The sequence below is a fragment of the Acromyrmex echinatior genome, chromosome 1 (genome assembly GCF_024713525.1).
Source record: "Acromyrmex echinatior isolate Ae372 chromosome 1, ASM2471352v2, whole genome shotgun sequence".
Lineage (NCBI taxonomy): Eukaryota > Metazoa > Arthropoda > Insecta > Hymenoptera > Formicidae > Acromyrmex > Acromyrmex echinatior.
In genome coordinates, this window is record NC_141852.1 from 14998059 (window position 1) to 15014905 (window position 16847).

Genomic DNA, 16847 nt, shown 5'->3' on the forward strand with positions numbered 1-16847 from the left:
AAAATTACTAAAATTAATTTTAACATCTGCTATTAAAGTCCGATCTTACACTACGGTGCTATTATCTGCACGCTTATAATTATATAATCGAGAAGATATATTATTTCTTAAATACCTCGTGCATTTAATTATCGCATAAATATTTGTGACGTGTTATTTCTGCGCGGGCATTATTTAAAGTATGTCATGTTTATTTCGTGTCTATTAGGAAGTTGTTACACGAACGGATCTCTTCGTTCTCTGCTTAAGAGAAAATGTAATAACGAGCGCTAAGCAGGAAAACCAGGATACACGAGGTATTAATTTATGCAAATTGTGTTCACTATTGTATAATACGGAAATAAAAAAATGTTAACATATGGAAAAATTGGAATGAAAAATATCTTATGAGTGCCATAATGAGATTCGATCAATAAAAAATTATACTCATTAAATCTTATGTAATTATACCTCATGAATATTATGTTTAAAACTAATTACTAAATTTATTACGATAATTAAATTGCACGTGTCTCTCGGATGATATCCGCGCGTGTTGGATTGCTTACAATCCTTGCGCGATACAGAATGTAATTTTACAATCATTAAACGGAATATCAGAAATTAGCGGTAAACGCGTTCGATGGACGTATCCTTCATGTACACTCCTGGTAATTATATCAAAACACTTCTCGATGGTACACAATTACGTAAACGAGTATGATACGTCATTGAAGATATTATCGAATAGAACTTCCGGCTCTGGATAAGTGACATGTAGAATCATTGAAAATCTCAAAGTAAATTGTAACTGCCGTACGTAAAGCGGCATTTACAATGAAATTTAAGACATAAAGCTTAAGCCATAAGAAATTAACCAATCACAATCGATTGTTTTTCTCATTCTTAAAATCATCATGCACAAAACATTAAAATGGCAAATTAAAGTTTAAATGCAATTATCAGCGAATGTAGCGCGATGTAAACATTGATCGGAGTGTCGAAATCTTACTTGAAATAGATGTACGATAACATCTTTCTGATGTAAAACTTGTTCGCAAAATATATATTTTTCCAGGGAATGCTATTTACCGTCAAGAATGTTTTCTTCAGAATATGCATATTTGTGCATATTGCATTTCTTCTTTCAGTCAAATCTCATGCGAATCAAGTACGCTTGAATTCCAGGAATCTTATGCAATTGTCAAATATTAAGGTTTTAAAAATCTTTTACTTTATTCGATTAGTCTATCACATATTTGACATGTAAAATTAAATAGTATCTTTCTTTTATCGCGAATATATCGCGTAATGTAAATTATCTTCAATCGCGTATATGTGCACGTATATATGCTAGATAGCCTGATAGATCACGTGGTTGAAAAGGATGAAAAAGAGCAATGTTCTGAGAAAAGGGAGGAAAATTATAATCAGTGACGCGGAGTTATCAATACTTCCGGGAAACTGCGTGTCCGGTGGACGATTAAGTGTCATGAACGAATTTTATTACTATCCAAGATCGTGTCACGGTCGTTATAATTATTATTAATAAACTTAATTTATCCCAGTATCGATGTTTGCTATCGTTCGACTTATAATCAATTCTATTTATAATTTCTATTTATAATTTCTATTTGTAATTTTATTACACCGTTGTATCATTCTTGAAGTAATCTGATAATTACAGATACATAAAAAAATACAACATTTTAGAGATTAAATTATGTATTCTTATGTATTTTGATGCTCTGAAACTCCAAATTGAATTATACATCACAATTTCTTATCGATGGAAAATAAATCGATTTTCTAATATTTTCAGAGCTGGTTTTTTATATACAAGCTGAAGCAAAAGAGAGAAATTTAATGATAATATGCAAGCATATATATTTAATATGCAAGCTGGTAGATTAAAAATATATTAGAAAATGGAATATTATTTAATAAATTATTTTTCGATAATAAAAAAAATTGTGATGAAGCAATTTGGACATCGAATTTAGTTTTAAAGCGTCAAAATACATAAGAATATCACGATTTAATCTCTAGATCACCAATTTTTTGTATACCTATGTTATCGAAAAAATTATCTGAAAGAGAGAGGGAAAGAGGAAGGGAGGGAGGGGAGAGAGAGAGAGAGAGAGAGAGAGAGAGAGAGAGAGAGAGAGAGAGAGAGAGAGAGAGAGAATCATGCCATGCATATACATATATTTTCGCAACTGTTAGTAGTATTTTATATTTATTACTTACTATAAATATAATAATTAAATAAATAAATTATTACATTATTTAAAATTATTATTGCTATAATATTATAATAATTATAAATAAAAAATAATATAAAATTATTGCGTTTAATTTAATGATTTAATATGAAATCGAGAAATTTTTTCTCATAAATGTATTTTTTCTTGTTGGACTGTTTCCATTTTTAATACTCTTACTGTTTTTAACTGAAGGAGTAATACACGACGCGACATCTGCCATCCGAGAGAAGAATCAGGATAGAATTAAAAAGAAATTTTACAGTAGATAGTATTGTAGAATTTTGCAATAAATCTGTGAATAAATTTAATGTTACTGGTGATAAAGATTTGTCTATGATAAATTAAGAATCGAATCGCGCATGAATTTATGCAACTGGTTCTGTTAAAAAAATCTGTCTATCTTTTATTTAACAAGCTTGCAAATCTATAATATTTATTAGTTAAATTTTTATAAATAAAAAATTAATTGAAAATTAATAGAAAATGAACTGAAATTAATAGAAAATTGAAACATATGCTAACGTTATTAAAATTAAAATTTTATTATAGCAATTTTGGATATGTTTTGGAACTATTAAAAAAGATATTAAAAAATTGTCTTATTTTGTTTTGGTCTGAATATCTATAAACAATGTCCAGAACATTCCTCTTTGATACTTTTTTATATTACAATTTTATGTACATAGAATGTACATAACATTTATATTTTGTGCATTATTACATAAAATTATTATACGTAAAACAGAATAATTACGTTTTTAAGATATTTAAATTATCATGTCATATTTTTTTCTTTAAAAAAATTTATAAAATATATAGTTTTAAAACTATTTTTTCCAATTTTTTCATGGATGTTTTCGGTTCTTTTTTCAAAAATAGAAAAATTTATTGGAAAAATTTATATGTTTGTAAGATCTGTCATGTTTCTTTCTAAAAGAAAATAATTTTAGTCTTCTTTCTACTAGAGAGCCTACGTGACCCTCGTCTTCTCTGATTGAGCATGGGCATCAAAGCTCCATAGGCATAGAAGAGATTGGAGAAAACTAGTCATGTGACGTCCTGATTGGACGTGGACATTCACGTGATGCAATTTGCCATTCTCTCCTTGTGAGATTTTTTACTTTCTACAAATATAGAATTTAATTGAATTAATGAAAGAATTAATGATTTATATTGAGAATTTGCGGAGAAAAGGAACATCTAGTGAGAAGTAACATCTAGTGAGAAGTAAATCTCGTTCATGTAATGTAATCTCTGTACTTAAATGATGTAATGAAATATATTTTTATTTACATATTACGTACATTATAAAAATAAAAATTTATATATAAATTTTTTATATATAAAGGAAAGGCTCCGATGAAGTAATGTTTTAGAAAAACATGAATATTATTCAACAATCTATCTTAACAATTCATATCATATGAAATAATTATATGTCATTATCGTAAAAACATTTTGCTCTAAAACTTTTTTTATGGCAATACTGTCATTATACAGAAGATAAATTCTGAACGACGAATGGAACGTTAGTCGAGCGCCACCCATTTCCTCGACAACGTGCACCGCGCGTGGATCTCTCCTACACGCGAGGGCGATATTTTGACAAGTCGTATTGTCAGATATTCCAAGTGAATTGTAGTCTGTGTTACATTTATTAAAAAATAATTCGGGCAATTTTGTTTTATTCGCTAAAATAAAAATAAAGCATATTGAATATTTGAATCTCTAAGTGTCATCTATTAATTGTTATCTATTTCTCAAATTACAACGTAAAGAAATATACTTAAAGAATGTCTTGTCCAATGAGCAGTATTTCGTAAGTAATACACTTTCGATTGAAATATTCTTAGATACTTAAAACAAATATCTCTATTATTATTTATCATATAAAAGCCGCAGACTATCGCGAATATTTTAATCCAAAAAAAAAGTTTACTCTGAGATTTTCTGTAATTTTTTTTCTGTAACTTTATTCTGTATTCTATCATAAATGAAAAAGAAACGGTTCAACGCGTTATTAAAGCATACTGTTTGAAATAAACTCTATTTCAAAACAAGCAACGAATATTCTAGCATTCTAATCTTGTGGTTTTACATAATTCCGAAGATTTTTGTGTCTACAAATAATAAAACTATTATGACCAGAAAGTATTTTATATATTTATTAAATAGAATAAGCGATTACATCGTCATCATTCATGTCGCAATCGATCACGCGTTTAAAATGAGATTTTTAAAATGAGATTATATACAAAACTAATGACAAAATATTTGTTGAAGAGAAAATAATCACAATCGAGACGATCAGGCACAGCGGGAATTAACGCAAGGACCGGCGTTGCACTACAGCGAGTATCTGCATTTAGATAAAATCTTGTCCGCGCAAAGGCTTCTCAGCGCCGAATACGGCAATGAAGTTCACGACGAACATCTTTTTATTGTCATCCATCAAGGTATTTTACTAATAATTACGTATTCTTCAATTACACACATAATTTGGTAATTAAGTTTCCTTTTTCCTTCTATGCAAAAATAAAAGCTCCGAAAATATCCCTTAGTGACAAAATATCCTCATTTAAGCGACAAATATCCTCCCTTCATTATGTTCTATATGAATTTTATTTTAATAGCGTAATATCTCAAATTATTTATAATAAAGTGTTTTTTTTTATTATTAAATTTTAAATAATGAAATAATAAAATGTGTGACACGCACACACATAATTTTTAAATTATACTACAATTTTTTAATAATATAATTTGTTATTCACGAATAATGTCGAACGTAATTAATAATATGCAGCACTCGCGAAACAAATATATTACACAATAATTAGCTAACTACTCAAAAAAAATAAGTAACGAATGTTATGCTAATATTAACATATTATTGCTGATATTGACGACCTTTCATTATCGATAGAACATTCGTCATTATCTTATTGATCATAACATACATCTTGATCTTACTATATTGTCCTTCACGGATTTTTAAAAAATGATATTGTTATAAATTTGAGTAGTTTCTCAGTCATTATGTAGATTTATAATATTTATATAATAATTATTTTATTGATTTATATGAGATATTTATTCCAATTGTGTATCTATTATTCAATTATATATTAATGTTATATTATTCCAATTATATTGTTACATTTCGATTTGTTGTATCGTACGATCTTTTATTATTAATATATATTTAATATATATTTTGTCATCTGTGATGACAACAAATATCCATGATTTTGCTATAAATATCTTCCTTCAGAAATTTTTGAAAGAAATTTAATGGTACGATTTGATCAATTTCTCAAAGCAGCATATATTTGTAATTATATTTTAATAATTGTTTCATTAATTTATATCAATTATTTATTATAACTGTTTATATTATTCCAATTTATTGTTGTATTTCGATTCGTTGCATCATATGACCTTTTACTATCAATATGACATTTGTCATTTATCTGTTGATAATAAATATCTGTCTTATAAATATATAAATATCTTCTTCCACACATTTTGGAAAGAAATTCAAAATAACGATTTGTTCAATTTCTCAATCATTGTATATATTTATAATATTTATATTTTAATGTTTTATTAATTTATATGAATTATTTATTGCAATATTTATATTGTATCGCTGCATTTCAATTCGTTGTAGCGTACGAGCTTTGGTTCAAGCAAATTATTTTCGAGCTCGATTCCGTTAAGCCACTTTTTAGCTCCGAATCCAACAATTGCAAAATATCCAATGGATCTTTTAATGATCATTCAACCGTCATCCAGGGCAATGGAGTTTTGAACGAATCAAAAACCTTGGAGATCCTGAAACGATTGAATCGCATTGTTCTTATCCTGAAGGTATGTTCTAAAATCTCTCGAAAAGGATTCTTATACGAAATGTGATTTTGCGTAACTTTATATAACAATAGAATATATGTAATTATATATAGCGACTTGCCAAATAACTATTTCGCAGAAATCCGCTTATAATAATAATGACGATGCAAGGTGAACGGCCCTTAATTACAAGCCAATTAGTTCGCCACAGACTGCATGTCCCTTTAATCAAATTTTTCTGTCTCACCAGACAAAGCTATTTACCGTGACACTTTCTCTTACATCCTCTTATATATTTCACAAACATCGGATATATATATATATATAATTCATAGATCTGTTTTTTTTCATATCTCAAGACTGAACTCTTTGCATGGTTTATTTCTTTTTTTTCACATTAGAGAGAAAAAGACAAAAGTTGAATCGTGCAAGAAGTCCAGGGTATCGATCAAGTAACTTTTTCTTTAGAGCGAAAACGTGAGAAGTGAAAAATTTTATGTATGTATGTATGCATGTACATATACACACATACAAAAAATTTTCACTTTTCACGTTTTCGCTGTAGGGAAAAAGATACATAATCGATATCCAGTCCTAGGATACAGAAGAAGAACAGGCCTAATATACGTACTTTATATATAACATGCTTTGTTAGGAATAATAATTATATTTATAAATTTTGATAGCTTCTTTGTCATTCGCTTCTTCACGATAACCTAGATAATATTTCGTAATAGCTGACATATCAAGTACGCGACATGGCGTGATTTTTTTTACCCGATTTAGGCATGATATGAGATAAATAAGACTGTGGGAACCGCATAAGGCACCCTGCGGAGGCACAGTAAGATAATATTTCTAGACGATATACGACACCGGGCGCTTGTGCATGCATTAAAGGGAGAACAGAGACGGTACGTTAGATAACAAACCCGTTACTCTATTTCAATACCACAGAAGGTGCGGTCGTACCTTTCTTTATTTTTATTCGATAAAACGTCTCTCCGCGATACTGCATTCTCGATACGCACGAGCGCGTAATATTGAATGCTTCAAAATACAATTCCGATCGAAGCGACTAACTGTCGCGAATTTGTCTTTGATACACAATATCGGAAGATATTTGGAAGATATACTACAAATGTAATATCTGATCTATGCGATGTACATGAATGCATTAAAATTTACGAATTGTGACATAACGTTAAATCTGCGTGTCAAAAGAACTATTCTTGCGTTCTTTAAAGGATACAGTTATACTACATTTATTTCCAGATGCACCTAGCAATGCATTATAATATTGTATTAACGTATTATGTCGCTCACGCACCCTTCGCTTGCACTGGCACCCATAGAAGTGCGAATGCAGTCGCGTTGACAAATCGATGAGAACGTTTCAAGATGTTCTTTCGCAGCTACAAGACCTCGATCTTATTTAATCATGTCTTTTAGTAGCAAAATTTATCTTGCTTTTGTTAAAATAGAGATTAACATAAGTAATATAATAAAAACAAAGATTAATATAATATTAAAACAAAGAAATAGAGCAAGAAGAGTAATAAAAAAATGTTAAATAAAAATAAATTTTATTTTAAAACGTAATGGTAACAGTTTCCACTTTTCAACTTTTCTTCAGCCAAAATGAATAAATTATAAAATATAAAGTAAAGTCATAAATGTATAAAAAAATTTAACAAAAATTAAAAAATACAAAAGGAATAATTAATTAATATAATTACGGTATAAAAATAAAATTATAAATTATCGAAATAAAATTATAAAAAATAGAATTTTTTAAATTCTTAGTATTATATACATTTAACAATGTAATTTATCTGTGTCGTTTCTTTTTTTTAACAAACTGACAAAATACTAATAGCATTTTCATTGGCGAGAACTAGTGCGCACTCAGTGCACTTTAAAACCGTTACACAAATCAACCAAATTGTACATTTAATAAAAATATAAACACGAATTAAACCGCAAAATATTCAATACATTTTATTGTGCTTTTTGATAAATACATTGGGCATTTTATCAATTGAGATATCTCTCTCACTTTTACATTTATATTAGAATTGTGTACAACAGTTTCACGTGCACTAGCTCTGCTAATAAAAAACGCGATAAGAATTAACACAAACAAATCTTGATTTGCAGCTATTGGTGGAGCAAGTGACGATTTTGGAAACTATGACACCGTTAGATTTCATGGCATTTAGGGACTTATTATGCCCGGCTTCGGGTTTCCAATCGTTGCAATTCCGTCTATTGGAGAATAAATTGGGTGTAAAACAAGAACTCAGGGTCAAATATAATTACATAAAGATTTTCGGGAGGGATCCCGAAGCTATCGAGGCGATTAAGCGATCTGAGGAGGAGCACAGTCTCAGTACTCTGGTTCAGAGTTGGTTGAGCAGAACGCCAGGGCTCGAGACACATGATTTTGATTTTTGGGGAAAATACAAACGAGCAGTGGAGAAGATGTTGACCGAGCAAGAACAAGCCATACATGTAATTACGCTCAACCTTACTAATTTCGTAATTCCAAACAGTTATAATTTAGTTACACTAAATTATTTGATATTTGTACTTTTTTAACAATTTCGGCAACAAATTCTCTTTAGAAAAATCTAAAATAAATAACGAAATAATAAAAAAATGAAAACTTTGCTTTCTAATATATAATATATTAATAAACATTTGCTAAGAAATTTAATTTAAAGCTCAATTATTATATAATTTAAAACTTAATTAATATTAAAGAGATTATCATAAAACTGTAAAATTGAAAACTGCAAGACAGAACAGACATAAAAAGACTTGTCTAAATATACATAATATCTTATTTCTTTGTTTTCGAATTTCAGAATAATTGGTTATTCATAATTTATTAACTTTTCAGAAACTGTCAAAGGAATGCATTAAAGACTATCATTTCGCTAATGTACGCTCGCGACAAGCAGTTTTCGATAGCATCTTCAACGAATCACTTCACAACGCTCTTGTGTCGCGCGGGGAACGCAGATTTTCGCACAGTGCTCTTCAGGGAGCAATAATGATCACCCTATATCGAGATGAACCACGATTTAGTCAGCCACATCAGATCCTCACGGCGCTAATGGACATTGACTCTCTAATTACGAAGTGGAGGTGTAAGAGAAAACATTTATTAGCATCTTGTTATTTATATTGACTTTCTAAAAAATATGGATGTGGATTTAATGCCATAGATTTAATACTATGAGTTTTTAATCCATATCGTGGTAATATTATTATACATACCATGTAGATTTTAAAATCACATCACGTAATCATTAATATCAACACGATGAATTATATATACCGCGTGGTATGTTGAATTCACATCTATATTTTTTAATATGCATATTTTACTAAAATCTATTTTATCGATATTTTATTTAATTTGTTTATAACAGTTAAAATAATCGATATTTTAAATTTTTTTACAACATTCACAACTACCAGTATTTTTTTGAATTTTCGTGCAGCATTCAAAAGCACATAATTATTATTATCGGTCATATTATATGTATTTACATATGTACATATATAAAGTTATCATTATGAAATTTTAATATGTAAAATTTTAAATTGTCAATATTATTATTGTACGTGATGAAAATACACTTACATTGTATGAGTTATATTCCATTATATAATCTTATCTTGTATCATATTTCATTATCTTAAATTGATTATAAATTAAAATTGATTAGAATACGTGTTCTTTTACACTTTTAGATAATCATGTTATCATGGTACAAAGAATGATCGGTTCTCAACAATTAGGTACTGGTGGTTCTTCCGGCTATCAGTATTTGAAGTCCACGTTAAGGTATTTGTCTGCTTCAATTAATATAAATATATGATTGATAATTAATGATGAAAATTGATATCAAATGATTTATTCACTGAAAAAATTCATTAATGGCAACATAAAAATATCACGAATTTTTATCATCAGCACAAATATTACTATTATAACGTCAAAAGTAATTAAGTCATTATAATAGTATAAGTTTGTTTATCGATAATTTAATATAAATTTTTATTTATCTAGATAACTGATTTTCTTAGATAATTTATTAATTATTTTTTATTATGTCACTTTAGAAACGCATATATTATACATTTCGTAAGACTTTAGTCAACTTGATGCAATTTACTGATTTGCAAATATAATAATGTTTCAAATAATAAATTTTGTTTGTTTCGACGAATAGCGATAGATACAAAGTCTTTTTGGATTTGTTCAACCTATCGACCTTCTTGGTACCACGTCATATGATCCCGCCGTTGACGAAGCAAATGAAAATGAAGTTATCAATTGCATCGTACAATTGGATTATGGACGAAGATCAAGATGAATCGGCAGACTCTTTAAGAAGCTCATATATTAGTCTGCCCATGACACAGCAAACTTCCTGAAACTCTAATAAGTTTTACTTCTCTAACGTATAGTCAGTATATATTATGTGCGCCACGTTGATGCAATAATAAGGTAATACAGTTAAACGATTGCTTGAAAACAAATTCTTTTCTTTTTAGCATTTAAATTTTATATTTCTTTTAAAAAAAGATTTAATATACGTGACTCTCAAAATTAATTTAATGTTAAAATTAATTTGAAATACACATTTTTTTATGATGCTAAGGGAACATGGTTCCATGAGGTTTATTAAAGTTTTCTGTTATTTGTTTTACAAATTTTAAAATATTTAACTATATAAAAAATTGCAACAATTGAACTTAACAAATATAAATATAACTATGTAATACAATAACCATATTGCATTTGACTATACTTATATGAATAGAATAAGATAGTGAAAAATAAGATTATGAAATATAAAATTATTTCAGATCATTATACTATTTAAAAATTAGGAAAATGTCTCAGAATCACCATTCTACTTTTACAGGTTAAAAAGTAAAATTTCAAATTTTAGATAATTTATAAAAAAATAGAATTAAGTTATTAATTAATTACTATGCATAAATTATAAATTAGATTAGGCAAAATGATCCTAGGAAAAGTCAATGTCTCGAACATAATCGGTTATTATAAGAAGTGAAAGATACAAAATCTTTCTGAATTTTAATTGTCGATCTTCTTGATACTAACTAAGTCACAGTTTCGTATGTTGATAAAGCAAATGATAACGAAGTTATCAATTGCACTGTATGATTGGAAAACACAGATGAAAATCAAGAAAAATCGGCGGACTCTTTAGGAAGATATGACTGTGTATAGTTTCTAATAATTGTATATATCACTGTCTCACTTTTCGAAAGATTAACTTTTCGTCTTGGATCACCTTTTATATTAAAGCAGTCATATTGATAGCTTTCTGAGATAACAAACAATATGAGAAACATAATTAACAATATTCTTAATAAAGTATTTTATTCAGTCATATTTTTTCACAGCATTACTCTACTAATTAATTTATTTTGTTAGAAATTGAAAACGTTGCAATTTAACATTCATTGATTGATTAAACAACTTGGAGCGAAGAGACCTGATTGGCTATACCTGCGAATATACGTCAAGATATTTTATCCGCCCAAAGAAATAAGCACTCAAATCAATTAGCGTGAATGTCACATGCCCACTTGTTCATTTGACTTACCGCATAAATTCTTGCCAACCGCAATATAAATGTAACCTTTATTGCCAAAGGATGGTCCCCACGAATTTTTAATGATATAATGTGGTATACGAGCTTCCGTGTCATATCCCACTATCTGTACCGCATGATTTAGGCTGTTGAATGAACTATCGCAGTTATACTGTATTATGCCACCTAAATAATTCTGCCAAGATATGGCGTTCACGGCAACCGCCACGGGTCCATGAGTAACGAGCAACGTCAAAAGTTCAGTTTCCGCGTCTACAAAGCTGAAACAAACTCGATTAGTATTCGCGAGTGCCGAGATATTAGACAGCGTGGCGTCCAGCCGAAAGCCTTCAGGCTCTCTCTCTTTGTTAATGCCATAGTTTGGAAATTGATGTAAATCTCACAGCAAAACAAAGAATTATGTTTATTTCGCGATGTTCATTTCGCACAGAAAAAATAAATATTAGGTGTTGGAATTAATTCGTAGCGTTTTACAAGTGATGGGAAATACTTTTATTAATGTATTTTTTAATGCTCATGTGAAATAAATAACATTCTTTCATTAAAAAACGCTACGAATTAATTCCAACACCTAATAATAAAACAATTAATTAATTAGTATAATATAATATTGTTTCAATATTACATCCTTTACTCCATTTTAACTGATTTCTTTTTAAATTTTTCATTGCAAAAGAGGAATTGTACAGATACATTTTTTTATTGTTTAAAAAATAAAACATTACAAATAATGAGACAATAAAAAATAATGTATTATAAATAATAATGCAAGTAAAAATGAAACTACCTGTCGCATGTGAAGTCCGTTATTCTAACTCCCGACGTCTTCGCAGAAATTCTGAAAGATCAAGTGTCATCATACTTTTGCGGTTTTCGCTAAGAAAAACATCCTTGCATGCAACCTACTTATGCAATCTACACGTGTCGGTTTGCAATGTGAGAGGATAATCGATCTCAGATATAATTCTTGTTTTTGAGGCCAACAGCCACGAGAGTAAACTGCATATGTCACCGCCCTGACATCCGAAATTGCCTGGCATGCAATCGATCATCTGTATGACGTCGAAAAATAAATAACTACATTGGCTGACAAATTAATAAATAGAAACATCTAAAAAGTTTTGAGATTTTCAAGAGATTGTTCATTTTTAATCATTTTCTTCTCATAGAATTAAGCATCGGTTTCTCACTCGAAAAGTCCCTCGTGCGACTTAAGCGGTTTCTAGATAATCAATATTATTGAACAATATTTGATATTGCACAGTATTATTGATAGTCTAGAGGCAATATTGACAGTTTATACAGTTTATTGTAACAATCAAGTTTTAAGTATATCCGTCCATCTATAATTATTACTACTCAATAAAATACCAATTTACGAGGATCGCCGCTCATTCTTTTTAGCGTTATAAATAAGTTACATTAATTTACATCAAAATTGACATTGGATAGTAAAACTTTTGAATTGTCATTTCTGATTATATTTATTTTCTGAAAAACTAATCAAATACCCTTTTTTTCGCTCGTTATCATACGTAGAACGATAGCTGTTCCATCATAAAAATGCTGTCCAGTTTAGAAATTTATCTACGATAATTCTAATTGTTAACTTGCTCGGTATGATCAGATGTCGATTGATTCTCATTACAAGTACTTTGTTGAATGCAATCACAAATGTCAATATACATGTCACTAATGATTAAGTAAAATCAAAATTAAAATATTAAATTAATAACAAGAATTAACTAAATTATTGGCTGATTTGATTGAAAATTATACTGAGCATACATTCAATTCTCTAAAGGAAGCATCAATAATGTTATGAAATATATGACTGAATAATAATATTATTAATCGTCTAGGGACCGCTTTAAATCTCAAAACTTTTCTAATTACCAACGTATAAGATCAATATTACATTTGTCGTACGATAAATTTTTTAAGTCAGTTGATTGGTTATAGGATAGAAAAATCCGAAACCTTCTTCTACAATCAATTAACATACTTGAAAAATGTATCATACGACAAATATAATATCAACCTAAGCATAGTCCTTATATTTAAGGACTGAAAAATCAAGGGAACTGCTAAAATAAGAGCCTAGTCACTTTTTAGTGCCCATTAATGTGTACAACATATTTATGAACGACAATTCAACACACGTGAAAGCGCTTTTATAAAATTTATATTTGACGCGAACTTCCTCGAGCAATTCCTTCGCTTAGTAAATAGAAAAACGTGTCGAGAATATAAGGACTTACTTCCTGTACACTAAAGGAATGCAAAGTTCCGTTTTCGATGGCATACATCGATTCGGCCACCCCGACAGTGCTGAACGCCCAACAAGCGCCGCAATTCTCTTGGCTCATAACTGGTCCTACGACCCCTTTATCTCGCCAATCAAATTTAGAGGGTATGCCGATTATTGGTATCATTCTTTTCATACGATTAACCGAGCCCATAAAATGCTGATGATAATATGACGCTGTTGTATGTTTTTGGCCTAACAAAATTGTCATATTCAACAAATAAATTACAATGTTAAATTACAACGTTATGCTCATTGCAATTGTACTTTTCTCAGGGAAATTCTTGTAATTTATAAATAATGTAGTATTCTTAAGTATTTAATGAACTTTAATGAAAGTTCTTGCATATTTCCATTTTAACCCTCAGTACCCACATCTCAAAAAAGTCCCTATCTACTCATATCCGGGTATTTGTAACCCAGCGTTTTCTCTTGCTTATATTGCTCATTGTAATGCATCAATTTTAACTTTTTTTTAATTTTTTTTTTAATCTATCGTTTAAAGACCGAAAAAAAAGAATTTTTTAGTTAGAAAATCTAAAATGTCGTAGCACAAAAGATATTTTTATTGCAATAAATGAAAAGGTCGGAAAAAATCTGAACTACAAAAATCGGGGAGGAGAGGGGGAGATTACACTACCCTTTGTACTGAGAGTTAAATATTTAATCATTATTTTCCTTAAATTTTTCTTAAATTAAACTTACCCCGTAAAGGTAAATCTGGAATTAGTGCTTGTTGTATGAATTCATCATCGGATAAATCGGAGAATTCTGTTAGCCCGTAGTATGCGCTTTCTTGCGACGATCGTAAACTATTTAGCTTTTCGATATGTCTCAATGATTTCTGCAATTGATTCCGTACCTTAATTAATATTATTGTAAGAAAAGAAAGCTGCGTATAAAATAATTTGCAAAATTTAATTTCTATTTATGTTATCACGTAATCTTTTGATATATTTTATTATTACATAATTACTTAATTTATAGTACACAGTACACATATATTTATTTTTTATTATGAATTAATAATTTATTTAACACATAGTACACGTTCTGAATATATAATTGTTCTGTATTGTGTAATTAAAATTTTCTATGTATGATGAACAACAAAAATAATAATAATGATATGTGCAGTAACTATAAAAAAATTAATAAATGTAAATATAATGGAATGTGCCCAGTAAAACTGTAATTAGAAATTGAAATTAGAATTAAACAAACTTTATTGTCAGAAAAATACGGATATTGCTTTAGCATTAACGGCCATATATAATATATATATATATTTTATAAAATTGATTTTAATTTAGCTAACGAATCTAATAAAAATAAAACAAATTTTTCAGTTTTAAAATTATTTAGTTTTAATATTTCTTTAACGAAGATATTGATTAAGGCATTTATAATATTTAAATAAATAACAATGAAATGTGTACTTGAACAAAATTCAGGTTTAGAATTTTTTTCAAACAGTTTCAGAACTTTATCTTATTACAATTTTTTTCAGAATTTATAGACGAATGATGATTAAACATTGGAAAAGATATTGGTAATAAATTGATAATAAAATATGTATTGATAATAAATTATTTTCTTTAACATATTTATCAAATAAAGTTTTTCCAAAATAATCATTATTCTTCTCCTATCAGTAGAGCTAAAGTGTCACAATATATCACAGCGAAAATACAAGTGACATAATAGACGTGCGCGTGTGCGTGCATGTATTTACATATTAGAATGCGATTAATAAGTGATTATCATTTAATTAAAAAGTTCCTTAATGTGAAACTTATATAATTTAAATTATAATGTGTCAATGTATACGTAGAATAAACGGTGAGTTAAATTCGAAACGGACAACAAGGTTGCTATTGCGCAACCTTTTAAGCCTAAGCTATTCCTACAATCACGGTTTACAGACAAATCTTTACCTGAAAATGCTCAAATCGCTCTTCATATTTCGCGGGATCATTCCTGTAGGATTTATTATATCGGGCTATGTAGTTGGCGAACAGTTCCGCGTCCTTCTCAGTTTTATCGAAATCTACTTTGATCGGCACGATAAAGAAGCAAAGGCTCACGATCAGCACTATCACCACCACTGTTCGCCATTCCATGTTTCATGAACGACAACGCAGACGGCAAAACGCACGTTCGTGATGTGCGTACGTGTTGTCATGCAACAGACGACGCAGACGCGATAAATAGAGAGTGGTCAAATAACAAGTGTTATGGCTAGTATTTAAAGACTTGTTGAGTAAACATCTGGATGCTATCCGCATGCTATCTTTGAAAATGGCGATAGTATTAGATACTCTTGTGAACAACCTTTTAATAATTAAAAATGAATAATTTATGTTACGTATGTTATACTGTACATTTTTATAACGTTGTGTCATTTGTGTCTTAATTGTTTCCTGAACGCAGTAATTTAATCAAATTTTTATTATCGCAGAGTTATATTTAGGAATTCAAGGTATATCATTTTATCTTGTTTATCGAATGTTAAACAAAGATAAAAGATATTTGGATATACTCAGATGAAATTTCTGAGTGAAACGCAATTATACTCTGTAATTAGCGGTTGTCATTTATCTTAATTGTCATTTATCTTAATTTTTAAATGACACAAAAACATGTTGCATATTTTGTTTTTATATCATCATTAACCGAGTTTATATATCCATAGTTATTAACTAATTATTACAAAATGTATAAATACTAGTTAAATTAATATTAGTTATAAAATTTAATTTAACGCGGCGTTTA

At 28.9% G+C, this 16847-nt stretch overlaps 2 protein-coding genes across 3 annotated transcripts; one reads left to right on the forward strand and one right to left on the reverse strand.

Moving 5' to 3' along the window:
• Positions 1-180: 180 nt before the first annotated feature.
• Positions 181-11539, forward strand: vermilion (Tryptophan 2,3-dioxygenase vermilion). Of its 2 annotated transcripts, XM_011057612.2 has the most exons (8): positions 181-296; positions 3212-3353; positions 4530-4702; positions 5920-6119; positions 8259-8612; positions 9004-9253; positions 9864-9957; positions 10346-11539. In XM_011057612.2, the coding sequence occupies exons 2-8, from the start codon at positions 3331-3333 to the stop codon at positions 10548-10550; spliced, it is 1299 nt and encodes a 432-aa protein (XP_011055914.1). In that variant the 5' UTR covers positions 181-296; positions 3212-3330; the 3' UTR covers positions 10551-11539. The 2 variants fall into 2 exon arrangements, with proteins under 2 accessions (XP_011055914.1, XP_011055913.1); XM_011057611.2 differs by lacking the exons at positions 181-296; positions 3212-3353 and adding an exon at positions 3618-4065.
• LOC105146944 (cathepsin O) lies at positions 11513-16282 on the reverse strand. Its single transcript, XM_011057613.2, has 7 exons — positions 16010-16282; positions 14778-14916; positions 14026-14267; positions 12671-12816; positions 12552-12602; positions 11756-12024; positions 11513-11658 (listed from the first exon to the last, which is right to left on the reverse strand). Exons 1-7 carry the CDS (start codon positions 16193-16195, stop codon positions 11621-11623), a joined length of 1071 nt encoding a protein of 356 aa, XP_011055915.1. The 5' UTR covers positions 16196-16282; the 3' UTR covers positions 11513-11620.
• Positions 16283-16847: the final 565 nt, after the last annotated feature.

What these genes read in the sequence shown, in the direction of transcription:
- LOC105146944 (XM_011057613.2), bottom strand. Translation starts at nt 16,195, where the DNA reads ATGGAATGGCGAACAGTGGTGGTGATAGTGCTGATCGTGAGCCTTTGC. An exon ending in TCCAGATTTACCTTTACGGG is followed by an intron (nt 14,268 to 14,777) that starts GTAAGTTTAATT and finishes CAATTTTGTTAG; the next exon opens with GCCAAAAACATACAACAGCG. An exon ending in ATTCCTTTAGTGTACAGGAA is followed by an intron (nt 12,817 to 14,025) that starts GTAAGTCCTTAT and finishes GACGTCATACAG; the next exon opens with ATGATCGATTGCATGCCAGG.
- vermilion (XM_011057611.2), top strand. Translation starts at nt 4,040, where the DNA reads ATGTCTTGTCCAATGAGCAGTATTTC. An exon ending in GCATTGTTCTTATCCTGAAG is followed by an intron (nt 6,120 to 8,258) that starts GTATGTTCTAAA and finishes CTTGATTTGCAG; the next exon opens with CTATTGGTGGAGCAAGTGAC. An exon ending in AGCAAGAACAAGCCATACAT is followed by an intron (nt 8,613 to 9,003) that starts GTAATTACGCTC and finishes TTAACTTTTCAG; the next exon opens with AAACTGTCAAAGGAATGCAT.